The following is a 27960-nucleotide window of genomic DNA, read 5'->3' as shown; positions in this document are numbered from 1 at the left end:
ACAAACTTGGGAGACTCACTTTGGCAGAAAGAAAAGATAAAGAATTTTCAAAACTCTGGCCCACTCGGTTTTCCTCCATGTCTTGCATATGTACGTTCCTAAGTCAAACATGCAATAAAACAAAACCTCCCTACTACATAGTAGACAAACTAAAGGATTCCCAGTGAAACTGAAATTAATTTTTAGGGCTTGGCTTATTCTAATGGGCAGATTTGTGTGAACAAGAACAACAAAAACCAAAAAATTCACTATTTTTCATTAAAAATGGGACCAGAAGACTTAGGTTCTACTGAATAACAACACTTCTCTATCAACCAGTTCTTTTTCGCTTTTCAACATTTTTATTTTGCCTATGCTATCACCTTGGGATACTTGTATTTCCAGTGTTTCTTTATTTTTAGATCATCTGACAATCCCTTTTTTCTTTCTGAAGAAACAATACTGTTTTCAAAACTCCAACCAGGATAAAGCTTCTGGCAACATGACAAAGTCTAGACAAATAAATTAAAAGCACCAGTTGAGCAGTTACAATATTTAGTGCCTCATTAGTTGAAAGGAGCAAATGTTCCACAAGGTAATCGTTAAGAAGTACAAGCTTTTTTTCAGTCTAGATTTATAGTCAGTCTACCTGGAGATGCTCCTGGCATTTTAATTTTGTGTAAAAAGTAGAGTAGTATTAGAAAGTACTATGGTAGTGGAATGGATCACAAAGGGAGAAAAGTGATCATTAAACGTGAATATACCCGGAAAGACTAGAGAAAATACCAGCAAAAATACAGTAAATGCTGTCCAGATTTGGTCCCAGTAAAGACATTTCTTGGTTTCCATTTATATCACTTTAAATGGAACTGTTGCTATTTCTCTCATATACAAGAAGTGCTCTTACACAGTAACACATTCTAATTCATAGAATGATACTAAGGCAATGAGGCTAGGAGATCCTTTGTGACCCAAATCAGAGTGACATTAAAAAAAAAAATAGCTACAGACTAATCTGACATGGTTCGTCCCATCCAAAGAACAAAAAACAATCATTACACTTTCTATTTTCAATTCCACTACCTCATGATTCCAAGTGTTTGTTATTTCAGGAGCATCTTTTATGTCTTGCAAAGCATTTCTCAACCTGGCGATTGCTAACTTGGAGGTCAGGCCACTGAAGCAGGAACAAAAAAGAGCTGTTAAAAAACAAAAGCCCAAGGCTCCCACTGTAAATTTGGTCTTCTGAAAAACACTGTCAAAGCTATGAACATTTCAATAACCAGAATTTGAGAATTCCAAACTTTCAGAAACATCTTTTCTGCCTATGAGAAAACTGCATTGGAGAAAAAAGACAGCAATGCATAACAAATATATTTTGCAGAGTAATGTGAATTTCTTGAGTACAAGTATCAAATAGCAGTAAAAAAATATAATTTAGTTGCCTTTTTTCTGGCTAAGTCCTTTTGCTCACCTGCGGTATCACTCCAAAGGCTTTCCTCCACTGTTGCAAAGTTATTGAATCCCAAGACACACCATCGATCTGGATTTCTCCTTCAGTGTTCAGTAGTCTCAAAAAAGCTGATAACAAAGTACTCTTCCCCGATCCAGTTCTTCCCAAGAGGCCCACCTATAAGGTAAAACTGATGGGATCACTCCTGTGACATATAGATACCATGCCATAAATGTAATTCAGTATTGTACTTCAATAAAAACCATTGGAATATTTTATCCTGTCACCAGTGGAAGATTTTCACTTATTCATTCAAACCTTGTTGCACACTTTTCAGTCCTGACCAGTGTTGATATATGGAGACAAACAACCTTGGAACAGAATAGAAAAACTGGCCATAAGGAATTGGACCCCTGATGCAGACTTCCTTTATCACTGACCTTTACTAATGACAAAAAGATTGAAAATGCCCATTTTTCATAAAGGAAAAGCAAAGGGTGTCTTCATGCACATCATCTCTAAACATAGGCTCAAGCCAGAAGCAGAGACCTGCAATTTGGTCTAGTACCCAAAGTGGACACAACTTAAAAATTAATCTGAAATAGTTCTAATATTTAGATGTTGACCCTAATAAATTAATTTGGTCAAGTTCAAGCCTGGCAATAAACAATGATATGTTCAGGCAGCAGTATATTCCCAGAGAAGGCAGGTTGGGCGAAGGCCTTACCACTCCTCAGTGAATGAGTACTTTGGACAGTTGTCAAATCGCATTCTGACATTCACCTGGATTGGCGAGAAGTGAATTTCAGGAAGCAAAATGTATTTTAAGGAAAAGAAAGAAAATTATTCTTGTTACCTAAAGACCATAAGAACATAGCATAGATGTGAGAGCACCATGCACTGCATGAGGAGATCAAGTGCTAGAGGTGGCCCACGGAGAGCCCCAACTCTGTGTTCTGATGTCAGCTTAGATGCCAGAACTTGAGGAGGGTGCTTTGAGCAAGGTAGAACACTACTGCAGTCATTAACTGACCACTGAAAAAACTGGCTGACAGTTAGTGGCACTGAGTAAATGGTTGTTTCCTTCTCATTACATAGTTTCTTTTTTTTTTTTTTAAGTCATTTGGCCTTTATACACTATAACTGAGCAAATGGTCTTTTAGTGTAATGCTTTTCAATCCGTAGTGAAGGACAGTTTTGTTTTCTTTTTAAATTTCTAATTCACTACATATCAATACTTTAAAAATATATCATAAAAACAAACTTCTAAATATTCACTCTCACTTTCTATACTATGTCATCATAGACAAGTAAGTTTGTAAACCAGAACCAGTGAAGGGACCACAATAAATATTTAGAGTACATAACAACCCTTATTGAACGCTATTTGCAATCTGGTAATAAACTAGGTCTTTGGGATAAGCTGATAAGCAATAATGACACAGTTGACCCCCTATCCATCATAAGAACTCTACAATTAGATTTTCACAAATGTTTGTTCTCAGACAACTGAGAAAACCAGATCAATCAAATGTTAAGTTCAATACCCTGTTGAGTTTCTTCTTAGTATTAATCACAATCAGTACTTTTTAATTTTTTCTTGATTATTGCTTTTGTTTGTACCAAAAATATAAGTTCAACAAGGACAGGGGAGTCTATCTTGTTTTGCATTGAATTCTTAGCACCTGGCTTACCCAAAGTGCCCCATAAATATTTATTTGAATTGACTAAGGGACAGCCAGATGGAAGAATGGATGGATTTATGAGCAGATGAATGAACTTATGTAATTTAGCTGATCTAACAAATAATGGATTTAATCAATTTTGTTCAATTGCTAGATAAACTCCTAATTTTAAAATATTGTAGAATTTCAATGCACATTTTCATTTATGAATCAGCCCATGTTGCACAAATACATTCATCATGTGTCATGATTTTTCTAACACAATAGTAAAATGTTGTATAAGCAACCTGAATATGCCCAGTGCAGGTGATGTGCAGGGGAATAAAAGAAAGGAAAGTTCAATAGGTGAAAGTAATTTGCTATAAGGTCATATCAAGAATTTTGGTAAGAAGTGCTTGAGGTCTAAATCCTTGTTATCATTAGTCAGGTTTCTAATGAGGATTAGATAAATGTCCATGTTCCCTTTTCTTCAGAAACAAATACTAAAATTTTTAGAGAACTCAGTTTTTAGGTTGAGAAAGACTGGATGAAGAGGCAATTTATAAATCTTTGGTTTAGCTTTAAAGGTTTTAGCTATTACTCTGGTTTCCTTATATCATTGAACTGCTGGTAATGCATGATATCTGACACATTTTTCGAAGGCAAGGAATCACTGGTTTGTACCCAACAAAGTCTTCTTGTTTATATAATTGGCACATAATAATTAGTTTCCGGGATTTGTTTTTCCAGGCTTCTCAGTGATCTGTTGAATAAGGCTAGAGTACTTCCCGCAAATAAGCTTTTAAGACATACCCTAAATCTAAGTCAGTGTTTTCTAATAACTTCAGTGCACCTCCTTCCTGAGAATGTTGGATCAAGATAAATCAAAATAATATGTTGAAAGTTAAACAGTGTTGAATTTGGTGCTAGCTGTAATTGCATTGTACCATGAATAGAACATTCCTTTCAGGGTGTCTTACTCGCCATTTTAATACTGCAACAGATGGAAGACTCTTGTAATTATTTTTCATTACCACATTTCATTGTGGTCTCCAGAAATCAAGATGACAAGTCAACTGAAATTTAGATCCACAAGGTGATTATAATTGAATCTTTTATGTGTTCATATACCTCTATTAATTATTAATGAAACATAGTATTGAGAATATGCTGCTTATACCCACTGAATGATTCAACTACTTTACACCAATTTTATCAAGGTAGAAAATGGGATATGTGTTTAACAAAGCAAACAAGTATTTAGGTGTTTGTGCTGATATGATTTGAATCCTTGATATTCTTATAAATTATTTCTGGCATTTCTGTATTTTGAAGAGACTACAAATGGAGAAAGCAGTTAAGTTCATCCAAAAGTATAGACCTTGAAGTACTATCAAATATCTATTTAATCAGAGGACTGTCCAGTACTGTGATATATACAATATACCATCTGAGGAATTTTGATTAAGTCCAGATTTATCATGAAGAATCCGACTCCAAATTAAGTTCCCAGTAGGCATTTTGAGAGGAAAAAAAAAGACAAAAAGGATGAGATATTCTAGTTGTGGGAAGGTGCTCTGGCTATTACAGTTTAGATAAAAAGTCAAAAGATTTTAAGAAAAAACTATTTGAGATTAAAAAGAAAAATAGATTTTAAAAGTAAAGGTTGTGAAATAGCTGCTACATTTTTCATGCATTGATAATAAAAACTTGTAAATTATACGTTCTTTAAATTAAAGGCCTCAGTTAAGAGCAAAGAAAGTAATACCACATCTTTTCCATAAAGTAATTGCTATGGGTAAAGTGTTTTCACATGAAGACTGAATAATTTTTCTGCACAGAATATTTATTCTTTTCACCTCTTCACCATAACCAACAACATAGAAATCCATTAAAAATTAAACTAGATGCCCACTTGAGTCCTAAATTTCAACTGCTTTTTTATCCCCCCAAGAAGAGCAGCCTAAAGCTGAGCTGGCAGTGTTTTGGGATATCCAAAAATATTACTAGTATACTAAATTTGAGTCGACTTCTTAATTCAGCACATAAGAACTATGTTTGGAGCATCTTGTGATAGTTTGCAAGATGCTGTTATAAGTTCTAAAGGCAAGGCAGTAGAATTTATATTCTTCAGAGACTGCTCAGAATAACATTTTTATTTTATTTTATTTTATTATTTTTATTATTTGTTTGTTTATTTATTTATTTATTTATTTATTTTTGAGATGGAGTTTTGCTCTTCTTGCCCAGGCTGGAGTGCAGTGGCGCAATCTCAACTCATTGCAACCTCCACCTCCCAGGTTCAAGTGATTCTCATGCCTTAGCTTCCCTAGTAGCTGGGATTACAGACGGCCACCACCATGCCTAGCTAATTTTTGTATTTTTAGCAGGGACAGGGTTTTACCATGTTGACCAGGCTTGTCTTGAACTCCTGACCACAAGTGATCCGCCTGCCTTGTCCTCCCAAAGTGCTGGAATTACAGCGTGAGCAGAATAACATTTTAAGAATCAATTCCTATTCTAAGGAAGCATATAACCTAGAAGTAGATATAAGCTATGCATACACTTATTTGAAATGTATTAAGATAGGTAACATGCTAAACAAAGGGATAAAAAATTAAAAAACAGGACTTCCAGATTCTGATCTGGTTTGTAGAAATTCTGTAAGTGGTTGGCTTCATCGTAACAACAAGTAAAAAGCAGAGCACTCTGAAAAATCAACAACTTTTCTTAGATCTGTCAGAGAAGTGAGGTCACAGGGCAAACCACTGCCCCCCAAAATGGGACACAGGCAAGTAGGTACAGAGAATCACAACTTACAGAACAGAAACCAATAAGCAGAAACCTCTGAGAGAACCAGTACTAGGGTAGGAAAACCTAAACTGTAAGTGAAAAATTGCTGGAGATTCAGTGTGCATGATGTGAGAGCAAGAAAATTCCAAGTGGGTCCAAGTCACTGGGGGACTTCTATACTTTTATGAATTTTGCCTGTAGGATGCTTACCAGGTTCTCACAGTGAAGATCAGAGAAAAAAAAGGGAAAAGTAACTATTTTGAAATATGCCGGAGCATTCTTTTTTTGTTTGTTTGTTTTTTTGAGATGGAGTCTTGCTCTGCCACCCAGGCTAGACTGCAGTGGCACAAACTTGGGTCACTGCAACCTCCACTTACTGGGTTCAAGCAGTTCTCCTGCCTCAGCCTCCTGAGTAGCTGGGATTACAGGTGTTTGCCACCACACCTGGCTGATTTTTGTATTTTTAGTAGAGACGGGGTTTCGCCATGTTGGCCAGGCTGGTCTCGAACTCCTGACCTCAGGTGATCAACCTGCCTCAGCCTCCCAAAGTGCTGGGATTACAGGCGTGAGCCACCGCACCTGGCCCCAGAGCATTCTATTCTTATAACAAGGCCTGCCCTCAAAAGAGACTATTTTACCATGCCTAACCTATCAGGGTTTTTTCAGAGCCTAACTGACCTAGGGGAAGGGAAATACTCAACTCCCGCTCACACTAGTCACTATGTCCCACCGAAAGAGGTGAAAAAACACTTCACAAGTGCTTCTAAGCTGCAGGGGCACAGGCTCACTAAAAGACTAAAACCTAATCATAGGACTATAGAATACTTCCCTCACCCTCTGCTACACCTACCACTACATTGCTAAAGTCCTATTTACTACAGTTTCTTTTACCCAGCACATCATGTCCACCTTTCAATAAAAAATTACAAGGCTTACTAAAACGCAAAAAAAAAACACCATTTGAAAACACAGAGCAAGCATCAGAACCACAGTCAGATATGACAGGGATGTTGGAATTAACAGATCAGGAATTTAAAACAACTATGATTAACATGCTAAAGGCAGGGCATGGTGGCTCACACCTATAATCCTAGCACTTTGGGAGGCTAAGGTGGGCAGATCACTTGAGGTTAGGAGTTTGAGACCAGCCTGGACAACATGATGAAACCCCATCTCTACTAAAAATACAAAAATTACCCAGGCATGGTGGCAGGCACCTGTAATCCCAGCTACTTGGGAGGCTGAGGCAGGAGAATCACTTGAACCCGAGAGGCAGAGGTTGCAGCGAGCCAAGATCACACCACTGCACTCCAGCCTGGGCAACAGTGAGACTCCATCTCAAAAAAAAAAAAAAAAAGCTAAAGGTTTTCATGGAAAAAGTAGGCAACATGCAAGAACAGATGAAAAGCAGAAGAGAAATGGAGATTCAAAGACGGAATCAAAAGAAATTCTATAGGTCAAAAATTCTGTAATAAAAATGTAAAATGCCTTTGATGGACTCATTGGTAGACTGAACACAGCTGAGGAAAGAATCTCTGAGCTTGAGAATTTGTCAATAGAAACTTCCAACACTGAAATGCAAGGGGAAAAAAAACTGAAAAAAACAGAATATCCAAAACAGCGGGATGACTACAAAAAGGGCAACATACATGTAATGGGAATACCAGAAGGAGAATAAAGGAAAAAAAAGAACGGAAGAAATATTTGAAGCAATAATGACTGAGAATTTTTCCAAATTAGTGTCAGATACCATACCACATATCCAAGAAACTCTGAGAAAACCAAGCAGAATAATGCCAAAAAAAAATCCGATACATAGGCATATCACATTCAAAAAGAAAGGTATATCATGTTCAAAAAGAAAGGCATATCATGTTCATAAAGAAAAAATCTTGATAGAAGCCAGAGGAAAAAACATCTTACCTACAGAAAGGCAAAGATAAGAATTATATCTAACTTCTCAGAAACAATGCAAGCAAGAAGACAGTGGAATGAAATATTTAAGGGTTTGAGAGGAAAAAAATCACCAATCTAGAGTTCTGTGCCCTGTGGAATTATTCTTCAAAAGTCAAGAAGAAATAAAGTCTCTATCAGACAAACAAAAATTGGGGAAAATTGTTGTCAGTAGGTCTGGCTGGTAAGAAAAGTTCAAAGAAGCTGAAGAGAGAAAAGGAAAATTATACAGGTCAGAAACTTGGATCTACATAAAGAAAGTGTATTAGAGAATGAATAAATGAAGGTATTTCATTTTATAATAAAATTAGAACTTCTATTTTTCTTACTCTTAATTGATTTAACAGATCACAGTTTTTTCAAAATAATTTCATCAATATATTCAATCATAGATATGATAATGTATATACTTAGGTATACACATATATGTAAGTGAACTAAATTATAGCTATAATACAAGAGACTGGAAGGTGGAACTGGGAGTGTTTTATTATTAAAAGGTACTTGCACTACACATGAAATTATTTAGTATTATTTGAAAATGGACTTAGATTAGTTGTAAATGTATATTGCAAACTCTAGGGGCAACCACTAAAAAATGTTTTTTTAAAGAAGAATTACTATGCTAAGAAAAGAAAATGGAAACATATAAAATGCTCAATTAAAACCACAATGGAAAGAAAAAGAGTAGACAATAAAAATATGAACAAAGAAGAAGTAGTGTAACAGACAAAAAACAGTAATAAATATAGTAGATGTTTATCTAACTATATCAATAATCACTTAAAATATCAATAGTCCAAATACACCAATTAAAAGACAAAGATTGTCAGAGTGGATCGAAAAACAACTCTGAACTATTTGTTGTCTACAAGAAACCCACTTTAAATTTAAAACCACATATAAACTAAAAGTAAGGGGGATAAAGAAAGTTAAGTCATTTTAACACCAACCAAAAGAGATCTGGAGAGGCTGTATTTCTTTCAGAGAGAACCGACATCAGGGCAAGGAAATAACGAGGAGCATTATATGAGGATAAATGGGTCACTCTCCAAAAGACACACCAATTCTTCATGTGTATGTTTCTAGCAACAAAGTATCAAAAGACATGAAGCAGAAGTTGATAAAACTGTAAGAAGAAATAGAATATTCACTACTAGAGTTGGAGACTTCAGTGTCCCTCTACAAAGAATGGACAGATCCAGCAGGTGGAAAATCAGTAAGGACATAGCTGAATTCAACAGCACCATCAATCAACTGGACATAATTGATGTCTATAGACTACCTCATTCAAAAATAGCAGAATACACAGTCTTCCAAAGCTTACATGGAACATTCACCAAGATAGACCACATTCTGGGCCATAAATCACACCTTAACAAATTTTATAAAAATTAAAATTATACAATATATGCTCTCAGACCACAATGGAATTAAACTAGAAATCAATAACAGAAAGATAGCTAGAAAATTTTTTAAAATGGTGATTAAACAACACACTTCTAAGTAACACGTGGGTCAAAAGAGAAATATCAAGAGAAATTTAAAAATATTTCAAACTAAATGAACATGAAAATACAACTCATGAATATTTGTGAAATGCAGAAAAAGCAGTGCTTAGAGGGAAATTTACATCATTGAATGCATAAGAATGCAAAAGGATCTTAATAATATAAGCTTCCACCTTGGGTAACTAGCAAAAGAAGATCAAATTAAATCAAATGTAAGCATAATTTTAAAATCATGAAATTGAAATCACGAAATCAACAGAGAAAATCAATAAAACAAAAAGTTGGTTCATCAAAAACATCAAAAATAGAGATATCTCTAGCCTGGCTAACAAAGCAAAATAACAGATGTGACACAAATTGCTAATATCAATAAAACGAAAAAGGGGACATCACTACAGATCCCTTGAACATTAAAAGGATAATAAAAGAATACTATGAATAACTCTATGTCGACATATTTGATAACCTAAATGAAATAGACCAATTCCTTGAAAGACAATCTGCTAAAACTCGCACGAGAAAAAATAGGTAATCTGAATAGGCCTATATCTATTTTAAAATAATTAATGACCTTCCAAAACAGAAAGCACCAGGTCCAGATGGGTTCACTGCTGAATTCCGCAAAATATTTAAAGTAGAAATTTTACCAGTTCTCTGCAATCTCTTCTCAAATGTAAAAGCAGAGGAAATATTTCCTAACTCATGCTATGAGGCCAGCATTAACTTAAAACCATAAGCAGATAAAGATGTCACAAAAAACTACACACCAATATTTTTTCATGAACACCAATGCAAAAATTCTCAAAAAGTATTAGCAAATTGAATTCAACATGTATACAAATAATTATATACCACAACCAAATGGGATTAATCTCAGGTATAAAAGGTTGATTCAGCATTCAAAAATCAATTAATGTACTTCACATCAACAGGCTAAAGAAGAAAAATAAAGTGCTCAAATCAATAGTTGTAGAAAAGCATTTCACAAAATTTAACACCCATTCCTGATTCTTTTTTTTTTTTCTAAATCAGCAAACTAAAAATAGAAGGAGACTTCTTCAACTTAAAAAAAAAAAAAAAAAAAAAAAAAAAAACTTCTACAAAAACCCTCCAGCTAAAATCCTACTTAATGATAAGAAACTTGAAGTTTTCCCACTAAGATCAAGAACAAGACCAAGCTATCCCCTCTCACCACTACTTTCAACATCATACTGGAAGTCCTAGCTAATGAAATAAGAAAAGGAGATAAAAGGTATACAGATTGGGAAGGAAGAAATAAAACTAAGTTCAGATGATGATCATCTATGTAGAAGATTCAAAATAATTGACAAAAAAACTTTGAAACTATCAATAATTGATTATAGCAAAGTTGAAAGATATAAGGCTAATACGCAAAAAAGTCAATCATTTTCCTATATAACAGCAATGAAAAATTAGAATTTGAAATTAAAATCACAATACCATTTACATTGGCATTCCTCAAAAATGAAATACTTGAACAAAATATAACAAAATATGTAAAAAGACTATATGAGGAAATCTAAATTCTGATAAAAGAAATCAAAGAATCAAATAAATGGAGAAATATTTCATGATGACGGATAGGAAGCTTCAACATTGTCAAGATGTCAGTCCTTCCCAACTCCATCTATAGATTCAAGCCAATCACAATCAAAATCCCAGCCAGTTATTTTGCATACATTGGCAAACTGATTCTTAAGTACATAAAGAGAGGCAAAAGACCCAGAATAGCCAACACAGTACCAAAAGAGAAGAAAAAAGTCACATAACTGAAACTACTCAAGTTTCATGGTTTAGCTTATAGTTGAATTAAAAGATTGAGGCAGCACAACACAAATACCTTCAGTTTCCCAACTCTGTGCTCAAAGGTTCTCTTTAACTCCACTTATCTCCTTTCCACCTATCTTGGAGAAGATAGTTTTCTCCTCAGTGCACAGGCAAATGCCTCCATATTGCATTTGATATGACCATCCCCCACAGAGCAGTGCTCTTGCTTTCTACTTCCTGCCACCAACACAAGTGTTCTACATAGCTTCTTATTTCAGTAACCACCCATTCCCTAACCTTTTGCAACTGGTCTTTTACCATCACTTCTTTATACCTAATGGCGTTCTTTTTCATTTTCCTTTCTTTTTTCTTTTTCCTTTTTTTTTTTTTTTTTTTTTGAGACAACGTCTCACTCTGTCATCCAGGCTGTAGTGGCGCCATCACAGCTCACTGCAGCCTTAATCTCCTGGGCTCAAGTGATCGTCCTGCCTCAGTCTCCTAAGTAGCTAGGCCTATAAGCACACACCACACGCCCATCTAATTTTTGTAATTTTTGTGGAGACAGCATTTTGCCATGTTGCCCAGGCTTGTCTAGAACTCCTGGGCTCAAGTGATCCTCCCACTATGTCCTCTCAAACTGCTCGATTAGAAGCATGAGCCACCATACCTGGCCCTAATGGCCTTCTTAAACAAGGGAGGGCTTTCATACTTGGGCAAGAATGCATCAGCACGGTCTGGAAGTTGTGCTGAAACTCAGACCCCTGTTCACACCCTCAGAATTTTTAATTCTTTGTTGGGGCCCAAGAATGAACATTTCTCATAAGTTCTTACGTGGTACAGGTGATGCTGGTTCAAGGACCACACTTTGAGAAGCCCTGCTCTTGAAGATGACCAAAGACCACTAAAAAAAGAAACTAAACTGTTTTCCCTATCCTACTGACAATACTTCTGACACCAACAATGCGGGTTTTCGACACCAAGCAATGCTGACAACTGTCTGTTATTAGCATAGACCCCACAGGATAAGGGCTCATTCCTGTAAGACTGCCCTCCAACACACTTCAAATGCCAATGGCAAGCCCAGATTGTCATCTGTGCTTCTCTGACTGTGTATCTGTAAATTGCACATATCCATGAACTCTTTCGGTTTGATAATTTGCTAGAATGGCTCACAGAACTCAGGGAAACAGTTTACTTACTAGGTTACCAGTTTATTATAAATGGATACCACTCAAGAACAGCCAGATGGGAGAGATGCATAGCAAAAGGTATGTGGGAAGGGGACAGAGATTCTGTGCTCTCTCTGGAATACCACCTTCTGAGCACCTCAATGTCTTCACCAGCCTGGAGGCTCTCCAAAAAAGTTCCAGTAAAGGCTTATCGGGTGGCTTCATTACATAGGCATGTTTGATTAAATCACTGGCCATTGTTGATTGTACACAATTTTCAGCCACTCATCCCTCCCTGGAGGTCAAGGGGGGAAGCTGAAAGTTTCAACCCATCCCCCTGGCAACCAGTCCTTCCCCACTCCTGTCTTTAGGGACTTCCCAAAAGCCACCTCATAAATAGAAACTGGGGTATGGTTAATAGGGGCTTGATATGAATAACAAAGGATGTTATTCACTTTTATTTCTCTAGAGCTATTTCAGGAACTAGGGGGGGAAACATAACAAAAGATGCTCCTGTAGCTCTTATCACTTAGGAAATTGCAAGGGTTTTAGCTCTGTACCAGTAACCAAATAGCACCTAATAGCAAAATCTACCTGGATTATCTGAGTTTTCAACTATATTGCTTTAGCTCTCAAAATCCAAAATTGGAGGTTGGGCACAGTGCCTCATGCCTGTAATCCTAGCACTTTGGGAGGATGAGGTGGGAGGATCACTTGAGGCCAGGAATTTGAGACCAGCCTGGGCAACATAGTGAGACCCTGTCTCTGTATTTATATAGATAAAAAAGAAAAGAAAATCCACAATCTCTTATCTATCTTGCTCCAATCTTGTCTCCCATTACTTCCTTTGGCATCCCCCAACCTGACTGAACCAGTCACTGTTTTCCATGCATGCCCCTTGCCTCATGTTATGCCCTTTGCCTGGAGCACCCTTTCCCACCCACTGAGACAGCCAAATGCCTAGGCAGAGAAAAAAAAAAGGATCCCAGAGAATCTCCGAACCACCCCTCAAGTGTTTACATCAGATGCTTTTCCACAGGTGAGGGAATCTGCCCAGGGCTTGTCTGGGCATGCCCACAGTGGACTGGAGCCCCACATGCACACCAAGGGGAAGTGGGTGGAACCATGGGGAATTTGCACCTTATGCAGGGGAGAAGCCTGATCTCTTCAGTTCCTGTGTGGTGGCCTGGGATTCAATCTGTGAGCAAGACTCCATCTCGATTTGCTGAGTTTTTTTCTTTTTTTTTCCTTTTTGCCCAATAAAATCCTGCTCTACTCATGCTTCAATGTACCCGTGTGCCTAAATTTTCCGGATCATGTGACAAGAACCTGGGTTTTTCATTAAACTAAGGAGCAAAATTCTGCAACACCACCTCTACTTGTTCAAATACACAGCTCAATTCTCAAAGCTTCATTCTAAATGCCACTTCCTGTATAAAACCTTCTCTTAATAGCCTAACTCTCCGCCAACTGATACTAACTGCTTCCTCCTCTGAATTCCCATAGCATTTACCTGGATATCTCTGATTCAAGGGCATTTCAAGGATTTTGGGGGCCCAAAGCTTGTAAATTTGGAGGGAGGGCTCTTTTCAAGAATAAAGATTATAGAATTATAAATACAAAATTAGATACAGGGCCTTCAAAGTTGGCTCAGGCAAATGAAGTTCTGTGAAACTTAAGCTTTGTTATTGCCACAATAAATCTGCCTCAGGTTTCAGTGGATCTTACGTTTCCCCTTTTAGATTATCATCTCCTGAGACAGAAACTTTCTCTCTTCCCCTGCCCCATGTTTTCTGTTCTTCCACCTTCTTTAAAGAGGAGCAGTGGTATCTGAGTTTAAGATCCCTGCTTCCTTACTCACTTAATTGAACCTCAGTTTCCTCCATTGTGGAAAATAAAAGCAATCATATCTGCCTTTAGGGTTATAATAAGATCAAATGTAATAGCAAATAAAAGTGTTTAAACAGTGCTTAGGATATGATAAGCTCTCAATAAATATTAGAGTCCCTCTTTGGATGTGTCAGACAAAAATTATAGGAAGTCATTGTTTTAGATTAAGCACTCTCACGATGCCTCAAAAGACCAGACTAAAAGTAAAAATGGAATCACCCATGTTCACCAAAGCAAAACTGAGTTGTTATCTGGCCTTCCAAGAAATCAAGAAAGAAGACAGCCTGATTTCCCAAACAGATCAGTTTCAAACTTCAGTCGTAAAGTTCCCTCTGTTTTAATTCTTAATCCAATGTTAACCAATCAGTGACTTTTCTATTATTCTGTCTCCTTGTCCCCACCTTTCAAGAAAAGTAACTTTGAAATGACCAATTCTCTTTTTGTTCTTTGTTCCTGCTTCCTTTGGACCCTTTTTTGGGTCTATAAAGCCAAGCTCCTTTGCTCAACTTATTGGAACACTTATTCCAATTTGTGAAATGAAGGATTGTCCAAATCTAGAATAGAAAATAAAGCTGACTGAGGTCTTTAAACTAAATTTGTTGTCATTTTGTCTTTTGACAAATGGCACAATCCACAGCCTTATGTGAGTAATTTCCATTTCCCCCAAAGTACCTAGAGAGTGCCTTGCAGTGAATAGTTTACTGAACACACATGGCCTATTTTGTATATACAGGTTCAGAGAAAATGAAATACCTAAGCATATTACTTCTTTCTCATTTTGCTACATCTCTAATTACTAATCTCACATCAGGGAAACTTCCTATACTACTGAGGACTCCACAAATTCTATTACTTTACTAGGGCTTGCTTGAATTTAATTTAGTGGACAAATGAGCATCAGCAAAGCAAAGGGGTGGCAGGATGTCAGGAGGAGAGAAAGTCAATTTATCAAGGCTTTCTACCAGGTTTATACCAACCTATTCTTGCTATTGTTTATAATAATGATATCACTTTTGGCATTCATCTTGGCGACCCCAGGAAAAAACATTTTCAGCTACCTATGGTATTCACTGATATGAATACCTGTGGTGTTCTGTTTTAAGCCAATTCACATGATACACAGGGACTTTTCGCACATCCAATATATATGTTTTCACAGAATTTGTACAATGCATTAAATGTTTATCAAATATTCTAAAATCCATGGGCAAAATCAAACTCATATATTCTGAAACTCATGAGCAAAACTGTTTCTATGTCAGTGTTAGTAATGGTGACCTAACATCTTTACTAACTGTATCTCTCTATATATTTTTGTATCTGTGTTTGCAATTAACCACAGAGAGATAAAGTTTTAAAATTCAGTTTTCAATTCAGTTTTCAGTTCCCTTTTATTTTATCTAAAAAAAACAATCAAAATATATAATACTCTTGTCTAGATTTATAGAGCAGTCCAGAATTAGGGATTTGAAGGCAATTAAGAACTATGTTTATGGAGCCTGAAGTATATGGATAATGACCATCCCTGTCTCCAAGAATCAATTCCAGAAATCAGTATATATTAAGTTCCTTCTATGTGTTCAGCCCAGTGTTGGGATCCATAAGAAGGATTTCAAAATAATGTCAATTACTCATGCTTAATAAATATAGTAAATAACTAGGAAAAAATAATCTATATCTCAATTAAAACTTCAAAGAAAAAACAAACAAACTGAAAAAAGCTGGAAAAAAAGTATCACTTGTTTGGCAGAATGGAACTTAGATAAAATTTAAGACAATAGATGGAGTCAGCAATAAGATATTTTTGGAAGATATTTTCAAGATGGAAAATCTAAAACATGTTACAATTTTGATTTATTTAATGGCTTCTTTAGTTATTAACCTAGCAATTAATTAGATATTCTGCAAGTACAATCACATTTAAAAGAAACCCATGATATAGATTCAGGACTCTGCAAATTAAATTTCATATTAAAGATAATGACTCCATATAATAAAACATGTGTGTTCAATATTGATTCTACTATACAATAATAATGTTACAAATAGATTCTACTAACACATTGCTTCAGGCTACTGCGATTCACTTACTGAACACAGTCTAACAAAGCAAGCAGTGTTCAAATCTCACCCTCTGGCCAGGACTTATTGAGAAGGAAATGTTCTCTAATATGGCATTTCCACCTTCTGTGTATTTTGCTGTGAGATCTTTGACGGTCATTTGGCCCCCTGAGGGCCAGATGTCATCTTTCTTCACGTGTGAATTCTCAATAATCATAACTTTCGAGAGTTGGCCATTCTTGTATGGTTTGGTTGACTTGGTAGGTTTACCTTCTGTTGGCATGTCAATGAACTTAAAGACTCGGCTCACAGATCGCATCTGAAATAAAAATAACAATATTTTTGTTTTTAAGAATGGCAGACAATTTCACAATTAGTTTGATGCTTCCTAAAAAATAACTCGTAAAATGCGACACTTGCTACTCGTCACTTGGTTATTTGTCGGGCTTTTCAATGAACTAACAGGAAATAATTGGATATAATTAAAAGTTTAACTGAAGGGAAATAACCAGGACTTATATAAATGGGCTCTGTATAGGCCTGTTTATTTTTGTGATCACCTAATTCTGAGTTATGTAAGCCACACATAAATAGCCAAACTATTCTCAAGGGAATAGATGACGTCAAAGAGAAAATTTATTTTTACTATGAGCAGCACTGCACAATGCTGTATAACCGGTATATTATAATAAAATGTACCACACCTCAAAACCACTACTGAAGATTCTTCTCTTTCTCTCGAACTACCTTAGTAACTAACTATAATTTTATGTGTCAACCAGGTGGTTAAGTGAACTCTTGATGATTAGACAATTTTAAACAACTTTGCTATAATCTTCAAACAATTTAAGTCATTGGCATATATCTGCAGTTAAATAATTATACTTTTAATCTAAATTACTTAAATATTCATTTTTAGTGCTAAGGAAAATGTAATTGCATATAAGGGTTATATTTGAAATTAAATATTTATCTGCTTTATAAATCTATTAATGTAACATTTAATAAAGTTTATCTTTAATGCATACAGAAATAAATGGACTCGATAATTTTTAAAGGTGTTCAATTTTTTTAAAAAACATACATCTCTGAATAATTATGACTTTCTGGAATTTGGAATATGATTTTAAAAACAACTTGGCATATAATAAGTACCCAATAAATATTTGAACAATAAATGAATAAAGGAATGAATATACTAATGAGTAAATAAATATAAATGAATAAAAAGAAAGAATTTGAAGACTTTGAATTCACTCAACTTCTATTTTTAAAAGATATCTTTGATCCTGTGGCTCAATCCTTCCCAGGTATTAGTAGCTGACTAGACACAATTTTGCTGCTCTTATTTTTAGTCTTACTAGTAATTATTGATGCTGGCTTTATTCAGTCAAAAACTTAACTAGCTTTCTTTTACAATATTAACACATCATCTTATTTACACCAAATGTTTAGACTTCAAAAATTATTCTTTTTGGAAAAAAATGTGGGCAAAAGTGTATTTGCTGCTGTTATTTCTATTTTTCATAATCAAAAGGTGAAATGGGAACGATTCTTCATCTTTAATATGGAATGATTGGTGGATAAAGCAGAGGAGTTTAGAGATAGATTCTTAATTGAACGTTAAAATTCCATCTTAGCAATTCTAACTGTATTGCCTGTTTTCCCATGCCATTGATCAAGCCTGCACTGTTTGTGAAGTTCTTTTTTCATTCTAGTGATTCTGTGCTTCAGTTTCCTTCATCTTGAAAATATCTTCAAATTGTCTTCAGCAATTATTCAAGATTCAAGAAAATAATCCTTTGAAGTCAAGCCCACTATTAATGGATGTGAAAAGGACCCAAAGCCCACACCCTAAATAATGATAGAGAAAGTAAAAGGCATATAGTCACGATTGTTCCACATGTAATATTTTAAATTCTGAACTATGAGTTACTTTCAGGGGTAGCTAACTCTTGACTCAGCCATTCTTAACTTTGAATTAAAATACACTCTTACACTGTCATTAATTTTCATAGAGAGCTGCTAGTCTATAATAAGGTCTGGGAGATAAAATTACAACTACTATTGAGATGAAAATGCCAGAGATGCAGTTACAATGCATTTAAAATATCTTATTGTATTTATCCTGCATAAGAATAGTATCCCTCTCTTGAAATAATTGAAGGGTATACACAAATGTAGATTAACTGTATAAAGTTGAGACTTGATATTTTTGCATGTTAATTCTATACACAATTCTAAACTTATATTTTATTAAGCAAAATAGGAAAGACACTATATAACAAAAATCCTTCACATTTTAATACTTCCAAACAATCTATAAAACATTTGACTGTTGCTATCTAAATGACTCAAAATTACACATAGTATTATTAGAAAATAAGGACTTTCAAAACCACTATTTTGGTAGCACTGGAATGTAACACACAACGTTTTCTGTTTAGGACTTGTGTTTGAGCATTGCAAATTATATTCTCCATTAGTGAAGCTCACCATAGAGGGTGAATCCAGAACTTCTAATGTCAAATGTGACAAATGGAATGCACCAATCAAATTTAGATAATGTAACTTTCCAACTCATTGTCTTTCTTACAGCCTAGCTGCTTAATGTGACTCTAAGACAGCCTATTATAGCTCCCCACAGCATGGCCAAATATGCGTAGCCAAGAACATGTGATTTAATCTGAAGACTGGGCACTCATTCACAGCGTATGAGCAGACAGTCATTCAATTCAGTGGGTGAGAACATTTTCTGACAGAAAGAAATAGTGGCTTGTGCAGACACTTTCACCATGGTCAGTTGTGCAGCCACTGAAATGCCATTACTGAATAGATGTGGACAGATAACATTATGTATTACTAACCAATTCCTTGTAGTCGCGGGCTTTCCACCTTGGATATTCTACTTCCAGTACCTCTGGAAGGAGAAGCCACATCAGAACCAGAGCAGAACAAATCAATTCTGGTCATTTAAGTTTCAAAAACTGGCTTTTGAAACTCAAGTCAGATATTGATCATTTGAAAATTTTGAGCCATGTGAATATTGGCTGTCAAGCGCCAAAAGCCAAAGCCTAAGGACTCAAAACATAGTGTTTATGCAAAAACAGTAGCCATAGACAAAATTATGATGGATTAGAAGCAGTCACTCTCCTCACCCCATAAATGGGGTCCATAAATGCGGGTAACAAGAGGGTTTAGATACCAGGTCCTCTAAGAAAAGTTCTGCCTTGCAACCAAATCCTGGTTCTATCCTCAAGTAGATTTGGGGAATTTTAGAACAAAGGAGGCCCATGCCTGAATTCCAAGGCAAAGCCCAGGAAATACTCATGCCATAGTGAAGCTTCCTGTGCCTTGCATGACGTGGGAGCAGTAGAGTGAACATGGTTGCTTGGAATGTCTACGCACAGATGACTTGATATAGCTTCAGATTTGAATCTTTTTACCCCTCGGGGCATGGAAGAAGCTGAAGAAGGCTCAGCAAGGGAGAGCTCACATTGAGAACAAGGACAGACTCCATCTACCTGGACCATGACCCTCTAGGTCACATAGGAACATCAGTGCCTCAGAGACAGTGAGCACGGACAAAAGATGATGTAGGGCAACACACTCCTTAATCCCTAATATCATGGCATTCTGTAAACTCCACTTAGAACCCAGCAAAATCTCTGAATTCAATGATATTATTTCTTTCACTCAGTGGAATGCGTGCTCAAATAGAAAATAAACTCAATCACAGAAAAAGTAAAGTCATATTTCTTGTACACTTAATTTCATAGTCAAAGATTCATAGCTGCTGCCAGGGGTGGATCCAGGTTTTGTGGAGCCTGAAGCTTAAGTAATTTGGGGAACTCTTAAAAAAAAAAAAAGAATCCAAATCCAAATTATGCATATAAAATTAAGTATAGGGCCTTCAAAGGAGTTCCTGCACGTGAGAGGACCTGTGGCTTATGTCTCATAGGATTCATGTTAAACCAATTCTGCCTATTATAGTAACCTCGTTCAAAGCGTTCCTTGTTATATTCAAACAATGGACAGTTCAAAACATCCCTCCCCATCTAGTGGTTAGTACCATGCAGTCACTTAATAAATCTTTGTTAATAATAAATGAATTCATTATTCTACCTCCTATGCAGAAAGCAGTGTCTGTGCTGTAAGAATGACAGTGCTGCAGGTCTACATTAGCAAGTAGTCCAGGCTGCAATTTTACCCCTCAGCTCCTCAGCCTCAAAATATTCATTGCTATTTGGATTAGACGGAAGTTACAACCTATCGAACTATTTTTAGTCTCATCTATTTGTTTTCATTGAGCTTTTAACCTCACTTAACCTTTCCTCTCATTTAGAGTGCCTACTAAACATTTTCACCTGATACATAAAAACTACTGTGCCATTGTAGCTACCTAGATTGTGCTGGATAGAAATTCATATTCAGCAATTATCAGAATGACTGGATTGGCAAACGCCTTAACCCCAGCCTGCTGCTTCCTGTGCACAGAAAAGAGTTGTCCAAGGAGGATCGAGGGATATCTCTGTCTAGAGCAGCAAGCTGGCCTGCCAACAGCAAAGTCTCATGATAGCCAACACCCGCTTCGGTAGGAGCACTTTTCTTAGACTTTGAGAAATAGAAGATGAAGCCAAAATGAGACCCAACCAATGACACAATGAACCCCATTCTTCATTTGTGGGGAAGAATACTTGACATAATTTGTGCAGACCTCTGTACATTAGAGTTTAGCCCAAATTTGATGGGGGTTTTTCTTAAGGATCATGATCTGGTTTAAATTATTGGTTTCATTATTTAATTTTATTATTCTCCAAAACCTCTTCTGAGCCCCTTGAGAAGGGGTCAGTCCTTAAAACTGGACCTGACTATCTTTATAAAAATGTTTAAAGTTACTAACCTAAGCATTAGAAGAACAAAGTGTTTTGGAATTATGACAGTCTTGACAAAAAGATAGCTTCACAGCCTGATCTCAGCCTTACTTTATAAGGGATGCATTTAAGCCAAGAAGAAAATAATTCTTGATTTTCCTTGTCACTTTGTGTGACAAAGAGGGAAGAGGAGGCTTACAGGCTTTTTCTAGAGTAAGTCAAGAAGCCAGACTCCTCTCCCTCACAAAAATATTTGTTCTATTTCCTTTCATCCTTTTGGTTGTTCAGAAGCCAGCACATCAAGATTAGGCATTAACACCCAAACTATGTGCCATCATACCCCAAAAGCCATAATAGAAAATACACTTCACACACCTGAGACCTGGCTGGCAACACTATAAAGGGACTTCATGACTGATAGTTATAGAAGGATTGCAAGAAATAAATATGACGAGAGTCATCTAGAAAACTGGCACAATGTAAAAAAGTCACACATTTTACAGGAAAAATTTTCTAAGTATATAGTACATAAAAGGGGAGATTTAGGGCTTTTAAATCATAAATCCTTCCCAGTAGGCAAAAACTATGCTTTTCAGTACTCGCTAACACAGACCTGACACCCAAGACCAAGATAGATCCATTAGCATAATCTTTAGGCCATGAACATAAACTTAAGAGATAATAGCAAGAAAACAGACCCTGCCCAAAACGTGTTCTTGAAACTCTGGTCTATGTTTCTACATCTATTACTTACATGACTAGAGCACATAAAAAGTCAGTCAAATGCCATGTTGCTATAAATTATTAACAGCATAAATGAGTTATTTATATTATACTATAAACCTAGCCCTTTAGTATATTATTACAGCTTGCTCTCTACAGAAATGGTTTACATATTTTAACCTGTGTCAAATCACTTGAGAAGTCAGTGTCACTTTTTCTATCAGAAGTGACAGAGATGGTGATCTTCACAAAACAGAAACAAAATCTATTTGCAACATGACAAAAGGCATATCCCAAGTTAACACCAACGTTTCAAAATACGCTGGTGCCCATTTTCAATAACTAAGAACCTTGGTAAACATGGTACTAAGTGTGTCAACGGGCAAAGGAAGACTCAAACTTACTCTTCCATGTAAAAGGTCGGACATCACTCATCAAATTTATTACTTACTCTGGAGCTTAATTACAATCTAGCTTGGTGAATGCAATTGGATCTATGTAGCTTCCACTGAAAATATTTCAAAAGAATTTGCAAAAAAGACGAATCCAAAACAACAAATCTAAATACCTTCTCACAGTTTTCACTATTTTAGTATGATTTTTCTCCAAGCATCTTAATTTTGCAATATTGTGTCTTCCCCAAAGTACTCTGTCATTAAGCCTCATCCTTTACATGTCTTGTAGAGATTTATGTATGTATCATTGATTGATACAGGACAAAAATCATTTGCTGGTGGTCCATCAATTCAAAAGGAAATTCTATGACATAGACCAGGAGTCAGCAAAACTATGGCCCACAGGACACATCTAGCTACTCCCATTGGTTTACATATTATGTACAGCTGCTTTGCCCTACAAAGACTGAGTTGAGTTGTCATAAAGACAATATAGCCCACAAAGCTGAAAATATTTACTATCTTAGCATTTATAGAAAAAGTTTGCTGAGCCCTCTGCTATAACTCACAGAAAATCAGAGCTAAAATGAGTCTTAGCATGTAGTTCAGTGGTTCACAAGTCTTGCTTGATACACACTAGAATCACCTAGAGCACTTTCAAAATTACAAACATCATGCTCAGTCACCCTGCCCCCTACCAAGAGAACTGGCTTCGCTGGTCTTAGTGGACCCTGAGTAATCTGTGTTTTTGTTTTGTTTCATTTTGTTTGTGATGGAGTCTCACCCTGTCGCCAGGCTGGAGTGCAGTGGAGCTATCTCGGCTCACTGCAACCTCCATCTCCCGTGTTCAATCGATTCTCCTGCCTCAGCCTCCCCAGTAGCTGGGAGGCGTGTGCCATCATGCCTGGCTAATTTTTGTATTTTTAGTAGATACAGGGTTTTGCCATGTTGACCAGCCTGGTCTTCACGATCCAACCTGCCCCAGCCTCTCAAGGTGCTGGGATTACAGGCATGAGCCACCACATCTGGCTACTCTGTGTTTTTATAAAGATTCTGCATGTGTTACTAGGATGAGAACTTGTGATCTAATCCATTGCTTCATTGCAAAAATGAGATTATCTAAACCCTGGAAGTAAAATGATAGGCACAAAGACCAGTGAATTTTCTAAACTTTTCAACCTTTTTTTTGTTTGTTTGTTTGTTTTTAACATTCCAGCAATCCCTTAGGGTTCTCATTAAACCTCTTCTACTAATTCAAGACTCTAGAACTTCATAATGGCATTTTCTTTGTTAGTTCGAGTAACACACTGGTTCAGAGTTCTTTGATCAGCTCTGATAATTGTAGCAGTGAATAACTTAATCAATGGACTCTAGCATTCAGGGACAGTAGCAGAAATGTGATACCTATAAGGATGTGGAATAATCCCTGCCTACATGCTAATCAAGAGTTGAAATTTTTCATGGGAAAAAGATCCAGAAGAGAGGGATTGTCAAAGCTCGAAGGAACCTTAGAAAACTTCTCACCAAACTGTTTCATTTTACAAATGAGAAAAATAAGACCCTCAGGGAGGCTAGGACTTGCCCAAGGCCACACGTGGCAAGGCCAGAGTGGCATGCAGGGCTCTTACCACAGACACTCTACAGGATGAAATGAGAAGAGATGGGTGGAAAGAACTCTTGAGACAGAGGTCATGAGAGGAAAATATACCACAAAAGTTTATGAAAACATAAAAATAAGGATAGACATGATCAAGAAACCATTAAAAGGAGACCAAAAAAAAAAAAAGGGAAGAAATGACTCCTCCCCTCAGATTCTTACAGCAAAAACTACTTTCAGTACAAGAAAATTAGGCATTAGGAGTAATGCAGAAAAGCCAGGTTCCCCTTTTCTCCACACATCAGGCTTCTTGTTGGTCATTGTACAATCAGTCACTTGATCTTTACTGGAACCCAAAACAAACACAGGCAATAAAAGGACAAAGGAGAAACCGAGGGAGTTTGTATTGACAGAAAACTCTTCTCAGATTGCATCAATCTTGGAAGAACTTTCTAGAGCCTCACTAGCAGAAATCTATCCACAACGCTTGCAGATTCATTGCCTTCCCTGCTCACCCTGGTGGCTTTCTTCTTCTTGTGTTACTAGAAACACACAGTTGAACAGGGTAGACACCTAATGGAAACAGGGATGGTTTATCTGCTGCTTCACTTGGAGAATTAAAGAAACAGAATAATATTCACATGCTCAGAATTAGGCATCAGGAGTAAGGCAGAAAAGCCAGGTTCCCCTTTTCTCTACACATCAGACTTCTTGTTGGTCATTGTACAATCAGTCTCTTGATCAACAAAACAAGCAGTAAAAGATAAAAAGTAACTTTTAGTTGTGCTCACTATGTGATAGACAGTTGTGAAACAAACTGAATTGTCAATGGCTTCTTTCCAACAATGTGATTATGAGTGTGAGTAATTTATCAATTGCTAGATGGCTTGGTATGGTTCAGTTTGAAGCATCACCTTGTCACCCTTTCTAGATCTTATTTATTTTAATCTTTATTCGTTCATACAGATAGGAATCTTAAGTGCTTATTTAAGCTACATAATGCTTAAGTAGCTAAGAATAGGAGAAAGAGAAGACTTACGTTACTAAAAATGGAAGGCATCTTATAAGTCCAAAGAAAATAAACCAGCACATAACTTTGTTTTGGAGGAAAAAATATAAGATAATTGCTTTAGCAATAACAACTATAAATTCATATAGTATTTGAGGTATAGAGTTTTAAAAAATTAACACTTTTCTTTTCACCCCATCTATAGAATGGTATGAGAAATACAATTGAAATGAATATAGATAGCCACAATTTATGTTAAAATAAAGTGTGAATTAGTAATAGAAATAAACAATTTTTAAAGCATTGAGATATCAATTGAAATAACTGGAAATCCCCTAACATGGGGTGTTCCAATAGGAATTATTAAATTAGATTCTGATAATTTTACTATTTTTTAAATTGCAGGGGTGATTCACAAACTATTAAACTATATTATTCATAAAGTGACAATGTTCGGATGACTTTTTATCCAACCTGCCAAATAAGGCCAGACACATTAGTAAGTAGAATAGAAGCTTTGTCCTGTTTTAATAGTCTCCTGAGACCCTGGGTATATTTTAAGGAGACACTAAACAGAAACTCATGCCTTAAAATGTCAAGCCTACTGAAAGACATTCTATAATTGTGTTCTATGAACATATGATGGTGTCAAGATGATAGTTGGATACACATTTAGAGAGCAGGATAGAGGTCTAAACTAGAGACACAAATTTATGATGCATCAAGAGATGGTTTATTTTCTTTGGGTGTGTGTGTGTGTGTGTGTGTGTGTGATGGAGTCTCCTTTATTGCTCAGGCTGGAGTGCAGTGGCACGATCTCGGCTCACTGCAACCTCCACCTCCCAGGTTCAGGTGATTCTTGTGCCTCAGCCTCTCAAGTAGCTGGGTGCATGCCACCACAGCCAGGTAATTTTTGTATTTTTAAGAGAGAGGGGTTTCACCACGTTAGCCAGGCTGGTCTCAAACTCCTGACCTCAAGTGATTCACCTGCCTCGGCCTTCCAAGATTCATCAAGAGATGGTTTCTGAAGCATGGGTTTAGAAAATAACAGCTAGAGAGTGTCAGTAGAACAGGGCTGAGATATAGCTGATGTTTAGAGATCTGAAAGAGAGAAGGGGACAGGAAAAGGGACCAAGGAAGAGCCAGAGAGGCAGAAGGAAAATGAAGTGGGAGTAGTGTCATGGAAGCAAGAGAGAAAGTACCACAAGAAGAATAATTTGTCCATGGCATAAATACTGCTGGAGCTGTTAAGGGAGACATGGAAATTGGCTCTGGCAAGATGTTGATCCTGAGTTATGGGGCTGATAGAAATAAAATGAAGTAGGTTGTGGAAAGAATGGGTTGAGGAAAACAATGAAATGAAAGTGGATTGAGAAAAAAATGGAAGTAGGTTGAGGAAAAGATGGAAAGTGGTCCTTTCTCAAATATTTTGCTATATATAGGTCAAAGAAATGGGGTAGTAGCTGGAGATCAAGGGAAAGTATTTTTATGCTAACGAGAAAGATCCCACAAAGAGGGAAGTATTGCATATTACTTGCTCCTGAATATAGGAGCAAGAACACAGGCAGAAGGTGGTGCATGAGGAGAGGTACAGTAGGCTGGTACAAATGGTGGCACGAAATGAGAAAATTCTTCCTGGTTGCATCAAATTTTTTTTTTTAGATTTTTAAAAAAAGATATAATAAAGTCACTGGCTATAGGGCTTGGAATTATTGGAGCACCTGAGAAGGGAGAAGGGAGAGGAAGGTGGGAAAAAGCTATCTTAGGGAATATAATAAGGAATTTCATAGAAAAATCTAATAAAAAAGGTTGTTGTACAGTTTTGTATACCAATATTTGAGATATGTGATCATAAATACAATGCAACTTGAGGTTAAATGTTATCTAAACATTACCTTTATTAGTTGAGAGCTAAAGAAAGCTAGGCACTTGGGCATAAGCACCAGGTGGAAGGTTAAAAAAAAAAAAGCCACACTGTCATTTTTATAACTTCGGAATTCTGTTGACATTTGACTCTGTGTTCTTGTCTAAACTAGGCCAGATGGGCAAATAAACTATTCTTTCCAAGTATAAACATTTTTTTCTGAAGAACTAAAAGCATACATCAAACTTAACACCTTGTTTACTCCATTGTAAGCTCAACTCTAAATTCAGCTAACAATTCAGTAAGTAAAATGACAACACTGAGTTTTTACTTCAGAAGTCACAAGGACCTTTAGGATTAACATCATATAAACGTAAAATTTGAGGGCATAGTCCTATCTATTTCCTACTCTCAACATATGCTGAGGTGAAAACAAAAGAGTTACTGTATAAGTTTAGCAATGGCATGGGTAACAGCAGTATGATGGGAATCATTAACCAGATAAATGCCCATAAACACCCAGGAAAGGCTACTTGTGCTATTTGGCAAGGAAATCACTCACATATTAGCTTTGATATTCAAACAAAGGAATGTGATTTTTTAAATGTGATCAAATGCAAATATTGATATTTTTCATAGACTGTATTATAACATAATAGGTGCTTGCAAAGATCCTTCAATGCCACAAGATGAAAGGCACGATATCAAAGCACAGGTCACAAAGCCAGGATGCACATGTGAAAAACTAGAGGAATGAAAATACCTTACAGAAACTTTCATGGAGATTGAACATGCAGAGTAGAAATGCACCAAACAGAGGTTTTGACATCAATGTGTACAGGCTACTATGTAAACCAAGAAAATTAATACAGCAAAGAGAAAGGAATTGTACACTTCCATGGTGAAAAGATGTTTTTAGGTAAAGAAACATGTAAGTGCATGAGGAGCTTAAATGTAAAGTCAAAGTTGTAGAAAGTTGGGCAAAGAATTAAATAGATGTCAGCACAGTATTTATTTAATATTCTCCTGCTGTTTTCCAACAGAAACATTTCTATACATTTATGAGACCCAACTCCAAAAGCATACTGGAATGGAATTAAAGATAGAACTACAGAAGCTAAAGAGAGCTGATCAAACTAAAAAAACAAGTTAAAGGTAAAGAAACCAACTTTAGTATAAATCATGTTCCAATTAAATTACAGCTCAATGGGTTATGAAAATGCTTACAGAAAATAAG

The 27960-nt window shown here is 36.3% G+C and overlaps 1 protein-coding gene across 1 annotated transcript in view; it reads right to left on the bottom strand.

The window, feature by feature from the left end:
- CFTR (CF transmembrane conductance regulator) overlaps nt 1-27960 on the bottom strand; it is a 193483-nt gene that overhangs the window by 25147 nt on the left and 140376 nt on the right. Inside the window, exons 22-23 of the mRNA XM_054495543.1 lie at nt 16332-16580; nt 1454-1609 (exon numbers count right to left, since the gene is read on the bottom strand). Coding sequence (XP_054351518.1) covers nt 1454-1609; nt 16332-16580 — 405 coding nt within the window. The remainder of the gene's footprint in view (nt 1-1453; nt 1610-16331; nt 16581-27960) is intronic.

This window comes from Pongo pygmaeus, chromosome 6, assembly GCF_028885625.2.
Source record: "Pongo pygmaeus isolate AG05252 chromosome 6, NHGRI_mPonPyg2-v2.0_pri, whole genome shotgun sequence".
NCBI classification, from domain to species: Eukaryota; Metazoa; Chordata; class Mammalia; order Primates; family Hominidae; genus Pongo; species Pongo pygmaeus.
This window is presented reverse-complemented; position numbering and strand designations above follow the sequence as displayed.